This window comes from Petaurus breviceps, unplaced genomic scaffold (assembly GCF_028583685.1).
Source record: "Petaurus breviceps papuanus isolate PSGF00001 unplaced genomic scaffold, PetGlider_PUasm1.0 98, whole genome shotgun sequence".
NCBI classification, from domain to species: Eukaryota; Metazoa; Chordata; class Mammalia; order Diprotodontia; family Petauridae; genus Petaurus; species Petaurus breviceps.
Window position 1 is genome coordinate 35,485,634 of NW_027187460.1, and position 16,517 is coordinate 35,502,150.

Here is a 16,517-nt window from a genome sequence, read left to right on the forward strand (position 1 = left end):
TTTCAATATAATTTGTTTCCTTTGAAGTTCTATGTATTTTATTTTTATGCATTTAAAAAACATTATTATGAGGTATCTATAGACTTTATTAGAATGCCAAAGTAGTTCACAATGCAAAAAAAAAAAGTTTAAGGATCCTTGCATTAGATGATTTCCTAAGGCAGCTGGAGGTGAAATAGATGGAGCTCTGGTTTTGGAGTCAGGAAGATCTGAGTTCAGATCTTACCTCAGACACTTATGAGCTGTGTGACCCTGGGCAAGTCACTTAACCTCTGCTTGCTTCAGTTTCCTCAACTGTAAAATGGAGATAATAATAGTACCTATCTCTCAGGGTTGTTGTGAAGATCCAATAAAATGGTATTTGTAAAAAATATATATATATATACCAATAACAGTGCCTGGCACATAGTAGGGACTATATAAATCCTTATTCCCTCTCTTCACTAAGGCTCCTTCAATAGAATTCATTTTTATTTCAATAATAGCAAGAAGGCAAATGGGTAATGATTCAATTTAAATGTGATTTTGTCCCAACACTCACTTAGTATGCATTTGTATTGTCTTTACCTGGTATTTCTATTGTATTTCCTTGCATTATTCCATTTTTCATTATTTATTTGTATGTTGTGTTTAGTATTACATTCCAGGAGTCATTGGGCACCTGTGTAAAACCTAAGTACACTCAGCTCAATAAGCACTTATTGTTGTTAAGCTGTTTCTCAGCTTACTCTCTGTGATCCCATTTGAGGTTTTCTTGGCAAAGATACTTGCCTTTCTTCAACTCATTTTACAGATGAGGAAACTGAGACAGAGTTAAGTGACTTGCCCAATGTCACAGGGCTACTAAGTGTCTGAGGCCAGATTTGAACTCTGTAAGATGAGCCTTTCTGGTTCCAAGCCCAGTACTCTATTCACTGCACCATCTAGCCAGGCCAGGCATCTATTAGGCACCTACTCTATGCCAAGCACTGACCCAGGGACTTGGGATGCAAAGACAAACATGGGATACAAAGGCCCACGCCTTTAAGGAGTTTACATTCCACGGGGGAAACTGTAACATGTACAGAGATTAGCAAATGCGAAATATATACAAAGTAGAAGTCTTTAGTGAACCTGTGGTTAGCATGAATATGAGCTGATGGAAGGACTGCATTAACACCCCTACAGCTCTATCCTACAAAAGTCCTTTTAGGCACAAAGGAAAATAATCTGAAAGTCGGGAGTGGGGGGGGGGTTTAGGGGAAATGGCAGAGATCACAGAGATCTTCCTTAAGAGATTATGTGGTGAAAAATTAACTTGACCCTGTTTGGGGGTGGTGGTGCAAATGATTTAGACGACAGGCCCGTCTTCAGTGATCTGACACTTTCCTTCCATCCAGTCCTTGTAGTCAAAGGTCATGTGTATGCCTGTAAAACACTATCTGCTAAAAGCAGCTCCTTTGTTCAAAGGCCATCTTCCAATTGAATCATTGTCCCCAAGGACAGCTGCCCCCTGACTTCATCTGCATTGGAGAAATCTCAAAAGCAAACGACTTCGTGCAAACAAGACCAGCCGGGCTCTTCGCACTTGGGGCACAACTCCATCAGCTGTCCTGGACCCTCAGGGACAAGATCTCTCCCAGCTGCCCCCACTGACCCTCCCGAACTCTCCGGAAAAAAGGCAGAAAGCATCGGTGGCAGCATGAGTGCTAAAGACCAACCGGTACGGTAGGAGACTGCCTCTCCCTCCCCTCCTTCTGTTGTGCAAGCGGCATCTGTGAACTGCTCTTAGGTCAGGAAGGAAAGTTGGAGGGGAAGTAAAGTAACAATTTTCCCCAATACCCCTCCCTATTGAGATGAAGCGGTTCTGAAGACAGTAATCTGGGAAGCTCAGAGTAGCCCCAGAAGCAGAACCCAGCTCCTTGCAAGTTGTATTTGCCAAACAGCATTTTGGTTTGGAAATTGAGTGTTTCATTTCTTGAAAAGGAGAAGATAATCTATCCAGCGATTGTGTAACGTGCAGCTGAGTGGCGTGTTCTTCTTTGGAAGCCTGTTTGCCTTTTGAGTTAGTAGGAAAAGGGAGTGCAAGCTGGTTTCTAGGCATTCACATCCTGAATTTTGTTATTCACTGTGTCATTCAAGGAACAGGCTTCACTTTACATTCATTAACTGTTGAATCTATCATTTTGTGCAGATGGTGGGAGTCTTGGAGCAATCTATTTCAGGGATGAGTTCTTGGAACACAAGCGTGTTAATTTCCTGTGCATTTCAGACAGTCCTTCTCCCTTTCCTTGCTTCCTAGAGTGAGAGCAGAGAGGTGGTGATTATCATTTATAGGAGGAATTCTTAACCTTTTTTGAGACATGGATCCCTTTGGTAGTCTGGATCCCTTCTCAGAATAATATTTTTTAAATGCATAAAATACATTGGTTTGTAAAGGAAACTACGTCCATGGAAAAAAAGATGCATTTTTTTTTTCCCATCCAAGTTCATAGATTCCCTGAAATCTCTCTATGGGTATGGACCTCAGGTTAAGAACACTTGATCTATAGATAAGAAGGAGTACATTTCTAATTCTAATAAGAAATCTTTTCTACTTGTTTTTTCTGTTATGTCCCCATCTTTGCCCCCTGCCCCCCTGACTTATGCTTTTGAATTGATGTGCCCAATAGCACTAGAAAGAAACTTGGTTGACTTACTTGGTCTCTAAAAGGATTATCTATCCTTTTGATCTTTAATTGCTCATTATTAATACAAACAGGCCTGTTTGGGGAGTACTGTGAGGAAAGATCATTGCCTTTGGCTTGGAAACCTCCTGGAGGGGTCTCACTGTTTCCCTAATTACCTTGCTTGGAAAGGGTGTTCCTTTTAGCAGGAAGTAGAATAGTTTCTAGTTTAACTAAACAATCAGAAGAGGGGAAAATGAAAATTTATTGATTGGCAGGCCAGAGACTGGAAGAGCTAATCTATTCATGCTCAACATGACAATTTTTTTTTGTGTGATAAAGCACAAAGAGATTTGCATTAAAAAAATAAGTAGAACTACCAGAAAAGAGTCTGCACCTATAGTTCACCCTTTCAGGGAATTTGTGATGATTAGAAAAAGGTCTTTTTCAAACCTGTAGGTTTCCTTCTCAGCCCGTGCACAGGCTTTGACCCTCCAAATAATTTCGATTATTTCTGTTACGGGCTTCTGTAAGTTGTGGCATTTCCTTGTATGTTGTCTTTGGGAAAGAGGAGAGGTTGTGAATTCCTTTGCCCTTCAGACTTTGCGCAGATAATTCCCATCACTCATGTCAAGTGACTCACTGACTCTCTAGCTCCCTCTTGCTACACGAGTCCATAGAAGAAGGGGCATCTTTGAAATCCTTGATCTTCCTTCAATGGCGAGTGTAGAGGAGAAAGGTATTTCTCTCGTCTACTCAGAGAGGAAGGACGAAGGATAAAGAAGACAAATAGGAAGAGATAGAGAGGTAGGCAGTTTGCCATGGATAAATGAGTCAGTCAATTGGGGAAGATAAATAGAAAACAATGGAATAAAAGAATTTTGAAAGTTTATTTTAGTCCCCTTTGCTCTGTCTTTGGGGAGTTGTGGTGAGTCAACATATTGTTTTCATTTTTTTTTCTAAAAAGTTGGTGGGGGTCCAACATTTTAAAAGAGAATGACCATTCAGGTCTTTTATGATGGTTGTAGATAGGATTTAATTTATTTTATTGCTAATTTGTATTGAGGTGACTATCAGTAAGTAAAGGTACGTCTAAAAAGACAAATGCATGAAATGTAGAAATAGAGGATATTTGAACCAGAAAGAAACTTAGAGATTGTCTCATCCGATCTAGGTTTCTTTGACTCCAGAGGATGGGACTAGGAATAATCCTTGCCCAGGAGCAAAGTTAGGTTTGATATAAGGAAAAATTGCCTTTTCTGCTGCACATATTATTTTATCAAATTAAGAAATTGCTCTATCAATGCAAATAGGCACTTTCTCTGCAACTCATGGTCTTAGAAAGTTATCAGGGGTATCTAGTAGTTCTGTGACTTGCTCAAGGTCATAGAGTTCATAGGGGACAAGTTTGGGACTTGAATACTAGTCTTCCTAAAGCCAACTCTTTGTCTACTGTAATTAGAGTTGTCTGAGAATAAAAGGATCAACCTTTGGAGGTCGAGGTTTCCCTTGCATTTGAGGTCTTTGAGGAGAATCTAGACAACCATTTATCAAGGATATTGGAGGACAGTTGGATAAAGGACTAAGTTAGACTAAATGACCTCTTAGGTCCCTATTTGCACTGAAATCATGTGAACCCCAAATAGACTGAGGCCCAGAGACCTTAGCTAACTTGCTCAAAGCCCTACATAGTAGCCAAATCAAAGCTAGAACTCAGGTCCAAGGCTAAACCATACAACCTCCTTTCACTGTGTATGCACCTTTAATCACTGGGAATACAGCTCTAAGAGTGAGATAGTTCATACCTTCAGGTGCATGCATTCTAATAGGGAAGAACAACACATACAGGGTAATGAGTGGGGGACAGGAAAAGGACAGGCATGGGGGGGGGGCAGAGGTTAAAAAGCAGTGACAAGGAAGATAAGATAGCCTTAGAGAGGATGGCTAGATGAAACATAGTTTGGTCTGGGATTGGAGATATATGGTGGGTTGGGTTAGTTTCTACTTATTCGCCAGTCAGAACAGTTCAGACCCAGATTGTGTTTTGAAGCTGTGGAACTGGAGACATGGTTTCTGGAGGTCCACCCTGAAGGGTACTGTTACATATATGGAGAAGCAGGGAGGCAGTAAGGTAGATGGCAAAATGGCCTGGGGTGGACAGTTGAATCTGATGGAAAGCATTTTTGGAAGTCTTCTTCTTCACCTATCCCAAGCAAAAGTAATCTCTTCTTCCTCTGTATTCATTCTTTACCTGTAGTAACACCTGAGCTAGACAAAGCTTGTTCTTTTGTTTGTATGTCTCTCCACCTGCTGTTAGAATTTATTTCCTTGCCTTTTCACCTCTAAGGTTAAATCTATGATGGGTTATCATGGTCAGAAAAATTCATTGCTCAGTGACCAATCTTCTGGAGATGAACAGAACATGTGAAGGGAAATGTGGAGAGCTAGCTGTGTGGGAAAATGATTTGCTTTTCTGAAATTGATTTCATGTAAGACTAAGCACATTTAATTCTACTAAATGGTTGTGGTATCCGGGTCTGGTGACCTCTGCCAGGATACATCTGAGGGAATAAGGAAGGGCTTGAAGGTGTTCTCAAGGACACAGCCATTGCTGACCTTGGGAAAGATCACCACTGCTCAGCCATTGGTATTTGCTATGCTTTAAGAATTCCATCAGCATGAAGTATAATACATTGTGAGAGATTCTCTCCAGGGACACAGAGAACACTGGGCAATGCAAACACACTGGGAAATCTAGCTTACTCCCCCACATACTCTATGATTCAGCAACAGCAGCATTCTTGCTATTCTGGGCACATGACATTCTGTCTCTCTCCCTTTCCACTGGCCATCCCCCATGCTTGGGAATGCTCTTTTTTCACCTCCAACCACCCCCTTTCCCTGGAGTTCTTCCAGATGCAAACTCAAATCTCATCTCTGCAGGGGGTCTTTCCCATCCTCCCCTTCTTCCTGCACCAATCCTAGTGCCTTCCCTCTGAAGATGACCTTCTATTTACCCTGCATATCTCTTGTATGTACACAGTTATTTGCATGTTGTCACCCCCATTAGAATGTGAGCCCCTTAAGGGCAGGGACTGTATTTGTAACTCTCTTTGTATCGTCAGTGGTTAGCACTGTGTCTGGCACATAGCTAGGGCTCAATAAATACTTGTTGATTGAATGAAATAACCAGGCTCCTACACAGCTGCTCTTCTCTGCTGCTATCTCTCTTATAATCCCTGGTGAAAATACAGTTAGGAATCCTGCAGCATGACCCAAAGACCTGTACTAGGTCTTTGGAGATCTCTATTGGCTTGTTACTATAGAAAACCTAAGAGAGGGAAAAAGACGGGTACCTTGTTAAAATTATTGACAACAGTCATTGCCTTACTGTTCCACAGAGGAGTTGCTCCGTGTTCCTGTTTGGGGGAACCTATGGCTAGAAGAGTATACATTTTGCATGTAACTGATTGAATACCGTGGTGGACTGCAGCAAATGTAAGGGATGAGAGACTCCAGATGCTATTGGCTATCTTCCATTCTTACAAAGTTAAGGCTTTGGATTCAGGAATGGGGAAAAAAAAGTGGATGATAGGAAATGTATGTAGCAGAGGGAACAATGACAATCTTTCTCTTTATTATTTCTTACCATTACTTTTGGTTTCCCATTTTTACAGTCAATCTCCAAGAACTAAAAGGGTTTTTTAACCTTATGTTTTTATGAAATATTTTTATGAAATATTTCAATTTAAGTCTACAAATATTTATTGAATCTCGATTACATTCAAGGTATTGGGATTACAAAGGATAGAGGATAGGACTGGACCCTTGATTTCATTGGAGAACAACTCTCAGATCTAGGAACTACTTCTCCAATGAAGGTAGGTATTGTCTGCAACTTAGAATGTTCGGGAATTACCTGTCCTAGAGCACTTCAAATGTTAAGTGGCTTGCCCAGAGTCATACATCCAATGTGGGTTAGAGACCAGACTTAAACCTGGATCTTCCTGAGCTTTGAGAACAATTCAGAGTTGAACGTTACTGACTGACTGAACAATAAAAACTATTGCTACACCAGATTGCCTCTGAAATAACCCTATCTACCTTGAGATGAAACCATAGATTAAGGTAAAAGACAATGCATGTAAGACACCTTGTAAATCTTAGAGCAATCTGTTTTTTAAAATTGTTTTAAAATGTTATTTGGGAAAGTGTACCTCAAACTTAAAAAAAAATTTTTTTTAGAGCAATGTTTGAGCCATGGAATGTAGTCACTGGGAATTATAATTATCAGGAATATTGGTAATAAAGGTTGCTTGGTCTGATGAGCTTTGCTAGTGGGCTGCTAAGAAGCACTGGGTGAAAGATTTTTACTATTTCATAATGAGTCATTGTGAAGATTAACCAAGGCTTGCCAACAAGACTAAGAGGCATGTGCGCAAACAAAGGACAAGTCTTCTAAAGAGGTAGGAAATAAAGCATTTAGTTGTGTGGCCTTAGGCAAATCACTGGATCTTTAAATACTATGGATTTAGTTTAGGTAGATTTTAATAATGCTTTTGATAAAGTATCTCATATCTATTTTTTGTTGGTAATATGGGAGGATGTGAATTAGGTGTTAATACTATCAGATTGATTCAGGACTGGCTAGATGGTTGACCTCAAAGAGCAATTGGTTTTTGTTTGTTTGTTTTTGCCTTTTTTGGAGGGCAATTGGGGTTAAGTGACTTGCCCAAGGTCACGCGGCTAGTTTTTTTTGTGTTGGTGTTAAGTGTCTGAGGTTGGAACCCAACTCAGGACCTCCTGACTCCGGGGCTGGTGCTTTACTCACTGTGCCACCTAGCCACCCCAAGAGTAATTGTTCATAGTTCCATGTCACCATGGCAGGAGATCTCCCATGGAGTACTCCAGGAATCTGTTTGGTTCTTCACTATTTAACATTTTTATCAATCACTTGGATAAAGCCATAGGAAATATGCTTATCACATTTGTGGACAATACCAAGATGGGACAGAAGACTATAGATGGTACACTTATCAAATTTGTGGACAATACCAAGATAGAACAGAAATCCATAGATGGCGTGCTTATCACTTTTGCAGATGGAACCCATGATGGAACAGCTTCTATACTGCTTCAAGCCTCTCCCTACTTTTCCAATTTTATATATACTGCTGTCAGAATGATTTCCCTTAAGGAGAGATCTGGTCATAATACTCCCCTGATCACTAAACTCTAGTGGCTTCCTGTTATCTCTAGAATCAGCTATGAACTTCTCTGTTTAGTATTTAAACCTCTTCACAACCTGGCCCCAACCTGTCTTTCTAGCTTCTTGCACTCTGCAATCTAGCTAAACTGGCCTTCTTTCCATTTCTCACACAAGGACACTCTATCTCTCATCTCCAAGCTTTCACAGGGGCTACCCTACATGCCCGGACACACTCAGTCCTCACTTCCACCAAATCGAATCCTTCTCTTTGTTCAAATGGACCTTAAACACCACTTTCTATAGGAAATCTTTCCTGATTCTCCCCCAAATGTGGGTGCCCTCCCTCCCTCTCAAGCCATCTTCTATTTAATTACTTTGTATTCTCTTTATATTGATTCTGTATGTATGTACATACAAATATATTAACATATACACATGTATGTATTTATATATTCTTAGAATACAATTATTATGTTAATTATATTTGTATTGTGGGCATCTAGTACAGTGCTGGGTACATATTAAGTGCTTAATAAATGCCTGTTGATTGATTAGTTGATTGGATGGCAGAATCAGGTTACAAAAGGATCTTGACAGACTAGGGCAGGGGTGGGGAACCTGTCACCTCAAGGTTACCTGTGGCACTCTAGGTCCTCAAGTGGGGCCTTTTGACTGAGTCCAGATTTACAGAACAAATCCTTTTATTAAGGGAATTTGTTCTGTGAAGTCTGGATTCAGTCAAAGGGCCACACTTGAAGATCTAGACTGCCATATATGGCCTTGAAGTCTCAGGTTTTCCACCCATGGACTAGAGCATTGGGTTAAATCAAACAAGATTGAAATTCAGTAAAGATAATTGTAAAATTGTGCTTGGGTACCAAAAAAATCAACTTTACAAGCATAATAAGACAGAATGGACATGGATAGATAGTTCTTAGCTTCCAGGAATCAGGGGAGGGTGATAGCTATACTGTACTTTCCTAGTCACTCATGTGGAGTATTTTATTCAATTCTGGGTGCTACTGTTTAAGAAAAACATTGATAAGCTGGAGTGTCCAGAGGTAGGCAAACAGAATGGTGAAGTAGCTTGACTGCATGACATACAAGTATTCATTGAAGGAGTTAGGAATATTAAGCTTGGAGAAGAGGTCCTGATAGCTGTCTTGTAATACTGAAGTGTCTGTCATGTGGAGAAGAGATTTATTTCATTATGTTTGGTTTGAAAATGCAGTGTTAGAAGAAATGGCTAGAAGTTGCAAGAGGTAAATTTATGCTGAATGTCAGGAAAAACTTCCTGAGGACTGTTCAGAAGGGAGCTCCCTTCCCTTGGAGATCTTTAAAGAGAGACTAGATGACCATGTGTCAGGTATGTTAGAGTGGGAATTTCATTCACATGTGGCTTGGACTAGGTGACTCTTGAATTCTCTTCTAACTCTGCAATTCTGTGATGCTGTGGGACTCAGTTTCCTCATCTGGTAAATGGGGCAGGTGGGTTGGATCATCTCCAAGGTCTCTTTGGGTCTAATATTCTCAGGTTGTCTGACTTGAGGTCCTGCAGTCTGATTCTGCCAGGATTTTTCCTCCTCTGATTAGCATGGTGTTATGGCTTTGCTTATGTCTGACGGTTTAGGGAATGCTTAATACTGAGCTTAACACCACACAAACAACATTTTGTCCTTTGAAGGAAAACAGGCATTCTTATGGAATTACCCCCTGGATTCAAAACTAATAACTCCCCTGGGTGAAAGCTCTCATGACACTGTAAGAAGTGCCAGAGCTACTGCATATGGTGGGTGCCAAAAAACAAGCTTAGGTCACTCAGGGAGGGGGGCGGGAAATATGGAATAATCTTGTATTTGTTCACTTTGGTTAATTCAAATTAGCAGTATGGAAAAAAAGGTTCATGCCCCCCAACCCTCCATGTAGCTATGATGCATTAATGTCTGGGAAGTATTAATGATGGAAAAACTCAATTGTGTCCAACATATCCAAAGTTTTGTAGCTGGATTTGTCAACAAGCAGATTGTGTATTGAGAAAGCCCATTTGGTCAGTAAACAAAACCTTTCAGTAGAGAAAATAGCCTGCATTTATAAACATAGTGGCCTAGATCAAGGGTTCTCTATAAACATTTGATAGTGATGTGCCTGGGGTAGTTGTTTTCATGTACCAGATATTTTCCGGGGGGCCACTTCCTCTAAGTACTCCCACAAATCAGTTTCAGGGAAGGAAGCAGAAACAATGAATGGCCTAAGGGAGTTCTGCTGTACTTGGATTCGTGTCTTTTCAAGCTTGTAAGGTAGAAGATACATGATAATGATTTACTACTTAGCAGTCATTGACCATTAAAGTGAAGTCACTGGAGAAAACCTCTGAGACTGTCTAGTCAAACTTCTTCATTTTACTGAGTGAGGTAGAGACCAAGACTTAGAGAATTTGAGGGACTTGCCAAAGGTCACCAAGGTGATAAGTATTAGAGTTGGTAATTAAAAAATAATTATTTTGGACAAGGAACGGAAGTGATAATCAGAGGGCTGCTGTGTCTTTTTTAGTATTAGTGAAGAGGAGGCAAGTCTTTGCTCAAACAGCGCAACAGGAGGGGCATTGACAAAATGAGATGGATGGTGTGTCACATATTGAAGATAATTCTTTCACAAAAGAAGACTGGGGATAGTTACAAAAGTGAATTAATTACTGGCCTTGGATTTTATTTTATCTTTTTAAAAATGGCTTTATAGCCCCTTTTGCAAGGCTGGTGAAATCCCTATTCAGAATAATGTTTTTAAATGTGTAAAATAAAATACAAAAGAAACCAATTCTATTGAAATATAATTATCAAAATATATACGTTTAAAAACCCCACTGAATTCAGTGAACCTAGGTTAAGAACCACTATTTTAGAGAAAATTAGAAGCTAACTACATCAGGAGGCCTAAAGACTGAAACCAAGGAAAAGCTTCAATAGAAAAAGCACTCACTGGCTGTGGAGTCAGAGGATCTGGGTTCAAATCCTGCCTCTGAAGCTTATTACCTGGATGAGTCACTTAATCACCCTGGGTCTCAGTTACACTATCTATAAAATAAGGATGTTGGATTAAATGGCCTGAGGACACTTCCAGCTCTAGATCTATGATAGTAACCTGAGAATTGTTGTTGTTCAGTTATGTCCAACTTTCCATGATGCCTTTTGGGGTTTTCTTGGTAGAGATCCTGGAGTGCTTTGTCATTTTTGTCCAGTTCATGTTATAGATAAAGAAACTGAGACAAATAGAGTTAATAATGTGACTTGTCCAGGGTCATGCATCTAGTAAGAATTTGAGGTCAGATTTGAACTTAGAAGAGGTCTTTTTGACTGCAGGCTCAGCACTCTATCTATTATACCACCTACTAAGGTCCACCTGAGTGTATGTCATTACTAATTTCATTGGCTCTCATACGGGCAGCCAGGTGGCATAGTAGATTGAGTACTAGACCTAGAGTCCAGAAGATCTGAGTTCGAACCTGAACTCAGAGATTTGCTAGCTGCGTGACTCTAGAAAAGTCACATTACCTTCCAGGGTTGTTGTGAGGATTAAAAAAAAATGCTATCTGTTAAGTACTTTGCAAACCTTAAAGTTCCATTATAATTTCTAGCCATTATTATTATTAATCATTATTATCATGGAACTCTAGAGCTGGAAGAACCCTTCAGTATTAGGCAATTAATTCAGTATTACATTAGGGAACTAAGGTCCAGAAAAGTTGAATAACTTTCTTGAAGTTACTTAGCAAGATAATGGCAGATCTGGGATTAGAACCCAGATCTCCTCCTTAATGAGCAATGTGCTTTTTATCGGAACATACTGTCATTACTTCTAAGCACAGGAATAAGGAAAAATATGGTTCTCTATATATATGTATGTGTACTTATATGTGTATATATATGTTTATATATGCTATACACACGTAAGCATATACAAACACATATATTGTATATACATATATCATATACATGTGCATGTGTGTATATATGTATATATAAACACACATGTTTTTAAAAACTGTGTTTCCCATTTGAATAAATTCCTAGTTTTCAGGAATGCTAGAATGTTGAAATTTTAAAGAAGTTCCTCTTTTCTCATTGTGAAGTAAAACAGAGGCTTAGAAAAGCAGCAAAATGATATTTCCCCCCTTATATTAATTGAAATTTCTTCTTTCCAACCTTGATTCTAGATAAAATAAAAATAAGTTGACTAACCTTTAATAGAACAATAATTTTCTTCTGAGCTGGCATTTGATTGGACTTCTGCTACAAGATGTCACTGTGATTGTGACATCCCCTCCACCCAACATGGCAGACTCTGAGAAAGCTATCTTAGATCTGAGACATTTTGTGAGTTAGTGTCCTCTTTTTAAAAAATCCCTGAGTTGAAAGCCCTTTTTTTGTTGCCTTTTTGGAGGGAGGGTGGCAAGGCAATTGGGGTTAAGTGACTTGCCCAAGGTCACACGGCTAGTAAGTGTTAAATGTCTGAAGCCTAATTTGAACTCAGGTCTTCCTGACTCCAGGGCCGGTGCTCTATTCACTGTGTCACCTAGCCCTCCCTTATGCATTTATTTTTACTAGTCCTATAAGAGGACACATTAGTTCAAAACAAAAGACTTTTAATCAAACAAGATAGCAAAATGTGTGAGAAGAAAGATTCCTTTCCTCTCCCTTCCCCCAGTCCATTAAATTCAGCTCCATCCACATAGTAGCACAATCTGTTCTACATTACTGTACCGTCAGTTGTGAGACATACCCATTCCCTGTGGAAGGAGCACAGGTAATGCACATGACTAGAGAGCATATATGGAGGGGCACATGTACACATGGGACTAGGGTAACTGACACTTCCAATAGACTGCTTTCTTCAGTGAGCTGGGATCTTTGGTTATTCTCCTTTCGCTGCTGTCTCTGCTAGATTGTAACAATGTTGGGTCTTCTCCATAGGGGAAGGGTCTACCAACTCAGATAATCATTCTAGGATCATCTTTAGGAACCAGAGTCTCAAATCCCATCCCAGGGGCACCATTTAGCAACGTTGTAAAGGAACTGGGTGGAACTGGAATTGAGGAGATTCTTGACGGTTCTTTTAGAATCCTTGACTCTAGTCCTTGACTGTCATGTCAATCAACCTTGGGAACAAGAGAGAATCCAATTAAAAACAAGCATTAAGTGCCTACTATGTGCCACATACTGTGCTAGATTCTAGAAATACAGACTAAATAGTGCCCTTCCTTAAGGACAATTGTGACTACTATGTTCAACTTACACTCTACAGGGAGAAATGTATACGATGTATACGGTATGCATTTCATATTATATATGTACACAAAGCAATAACAGCTCTCTAACTACTGTGTTACCTGGCTCCCCTGAAACTCCACCACCTACCTTAGCAGGAGTTTGTTTGGCCCTAGAGGACATACCCAGGAGCAATTGGTAGAAGGTGCAAAAAGACAAATGTAGACATTATTTACAGAAAGACACTAACAATTAGAACTGTCCAAAATGGTGATGGACTGGCTTGGGCAGGAATGGGTTTCCCTCTTTGGAAGTCATCAAACAGAGGCTGTGTGGCTACTTTTTGGGTATGTTATAGTCAGGACTCATTTTGCTTCTGGGTTGAACGAGATGGTCATCGAGATCCTTTCCAACTCTCAAATTCTGTGATTCTGTCTGAAACAATACTTGTAACTCACTTAGGGTGGTGACCGGTATATAGTTGGTGCTAAAGAAATACTTATTCCTTTCCTCTTCCCTTCTATGAGCCCTTTCCTGATTCTACTCAGTTTTAGTGCTTTGTATGTACAGACCCTTGCTTAGGTAGGAGGTAGGGTTTGAGGGGGAATAGGGAGTTAGGTGGCATAGTGGATAGAATGTTGGTCCTGGAGTCAGGAAGACTTGAGTTGAAATTTGATCTCAGATACATACGAGCTATATGACCTTGAGCAAGTCACTTCCCCTCTGTTTGCCGCAGTCTCCTCATCTGTAAAATGGAGATAATAATAGCATCTACCTCCCATCCATCAGGGTTGTTAAGATCAAATGAAATAGGAAGGAAGAAGGGAGGGAATCTGGAACTCAACGTTTTAAAAACAAATGTTAAAAAATTGTTTTTACATGTAACTGGGAAATAAGATATACAGGCAATGGGGTATAGAAATCTATCTTGCCCTACAAGAAAGCAAAGAGGGGGATGGGGGGATATAAGAGAGGGAAGACTGGGGGAAGGGATATTCAGTATGCTTGCCATCTTGGAGTAGAGGGTAAGGGAGAGGTGGGGAGAAAATTTATAAATCAAAATATTGTGGAAATGAATGTTGAAAACTAAAGAATGAATAAATAAATTAAAAAAAAGAAAAATGCAAGCTGCCAAATTAAAAAAATCAAATGAAATAATAATCATAAAGTACTTAGTGCACTACCTGGAACATGATAAGCTCTATAGATGTTAGTTGTTATTATTATTATTATTATTATTCAAAGAGGCAGAGGTGAACAGGGAGAGCATTCCAGACATGGAGGGCAGCCTTTGCAAAAGCATGGCAGTGAGAGATGGGAAGTTCTATCTAGGAGTAGACCTGTTGGGTTGGAATGCAGATTGTGCTATAGTAACGTACAATCAGTTGAGATAGTCTGGAGCCATGTTGTAAAGGGCTTTAAATGCCAAACAGAGGAGTTGGCCTTTTATCCTAAAGGCAACAGGGGTCCACTGAAGTTTTGTCAACAGGAGAGTGACATAGCTAGACATGTTTTAAGAATATTGGTTTAGCGGCTGTGTGGAGAAGGATGGATTGGACAGTCGTGACTGGGGCAGAGACAGTGACTAAGGAGCAGCTAGGGCTGGTGGGGATGGTGCCATTTGTCGGTTTCCCACTAGTAGCCAAAATAACTGAGCTCCCTCTCAATCATACAGCATTTTGAAGTTTTGCCAGGTGCTTTTTGTACAACAATTCTAGGGGGTAGGAGTGAAAGTAACACTATTACTGTTTTACCAATAAGTAAACTAAGATTCAGAGAAGTTAAATAATTCACTTATGGCTATATAGTTCGTGTCTGAGGTGGGCCTTGAATTCAGGTCTTAAATTCTGCTTCTCTGTTCACTGCTTTTCAGTGCTGCCTCCCATGCTTCTTTGAGCTTGAAGGACCTATTTAGGGGAAACTATCGAATTAATTGCCCAATAGAGGCTGCTATTTAATTCAATACAACACCTTTTGAGTAAATGAGCTTTTTTGGTGATCCAGTAGCAAATATCTGCCATCTCTAATGAACACCATTGCTATGTCACCTATCTAACTTGCTCTGAGAACTAATCCAAAGGTGGCGTGTGTGTGTATGTGCACATGTATTCCTGCATGAAGTGGAGGATGAGAAATTCACCTCTGCGATTTGTCAATCAGCTTTCTTTTTGTCACTCTGACATAGGAGGTCATATGATTGCCTTGTACACTGAAGGGATTTGATAGATATTTGTTGAAATAATAGGTAAATGAAAAGTCCTTTGTTACCTCTTCCTAATCCAGCCTCAACCACTTGACATTTACTAGCTGTATGACTTTGGGTAAGTCATTTAACCCCAATTGCCTCACTTCTCCTCTTTAAAAAAGGGGGGGGGGACAGCTAGGTGGCTCAGTGAATAGAGCACCAGCCCTGGAATCAGGAGGACCTGAGTTCAAATCTGTACTCATACACTTGACCCTGGCTATGTGACTTTGGGTAAGTCACTTAACCCTGATTGCCTTGCCTTCCCCCGTCCAAAACCAAAACCAAACATGTTCTAAAAGTTCAAGCATCAGGTTCTGAGTTTATTTTGCTTTTTCTCTCCTTAACATTCTGTTACTCTCATTTTTCTTCACCATCCTCTATTTGTGCTGATGCTGATTTTCATCTCTGGGTCATTACTGTCCCAGTCCCCCAGGCCGGAGTGAAATGCCCTTCACTGAAAATGCCACCTTAAATCCCTTCCTTTTATCTTAATCCTTTCTATCTTTTAATGTCCAACTCAACTCTCATCTCACATCCTATTCTAATTATAATCTGCTCCTCATCACTTACAGAAACCATACAATCTAGCTCTGTAATCGAGTGCTAATTACACACTGCCTTGCACTGTTTCTCTGTTTGTTTTAAGTATATCAAGTTTTATTTTCTCAATAATATTATGAGCTCCTTGAGGGCACGAACTGGAATTTATACTAAGACAGCCCTCTCTCTCTTTTCTCCAATGCCATCAGCTAGTCAGATAGTCAGCTAGGGTTGGTTTGTTTTACTCTCCCCAGTGAACTTGTTGAGGGTGAGCAGCTCTAGCAATCAGTGACTGGTGACAAAAGAACTCTGGAGGATGGTGAGATCCATTCTTCACTCCACTGATTCAGTACAAGGAGAAGGTCTAGGTGCAAACTGATGGTGACATGTGTGTACACATACATGTATATATACATGCACATATATGTATATACACATACATAATATAGAAATAGAAATATATATAATGTAAATATATTTAAAGAAATACTGTACCCACAGTGTAAGGAAGAAAGCCATTCATTCTCATGTTTAGACTTTACACACTTTACCTCTCCTGGCCTCGGCACCTCACAAAATCCCTATGCTCCAATCTCTTCTCCCTACTCCATTGTGAC

The 16,517-nt window shown here is 40.0% G+C and overlaps 1 protein-coding gene across 1 annotated transcript in view; it reads left to right on the forward strand.

The window, feature by feature from the left end:
- The first annotated feature begins 1,458 nt into the window (after window positions 1-1,458).
- The window catches only part of ENPP2 (ectonucleotide pyrophosphatase/phosphodiesterase 2), a 200,513-nt gene continuing 185,454 nt past the window's right edge, over window positions 1,459-16,517 (forward strand). The window contains exon 1 of the mRNA XM_069081248.1: window positions 1,459-1,702. Within this exon, the coding sequence (XP_068937349.1) occupies window positions 1,682-1,702 (21 nt within the window). The 5' untranslated portion in view covers window positions 1,459-1,681. The remainder of the gene's footprint in view (window positions 1,703-16,517) is intronic.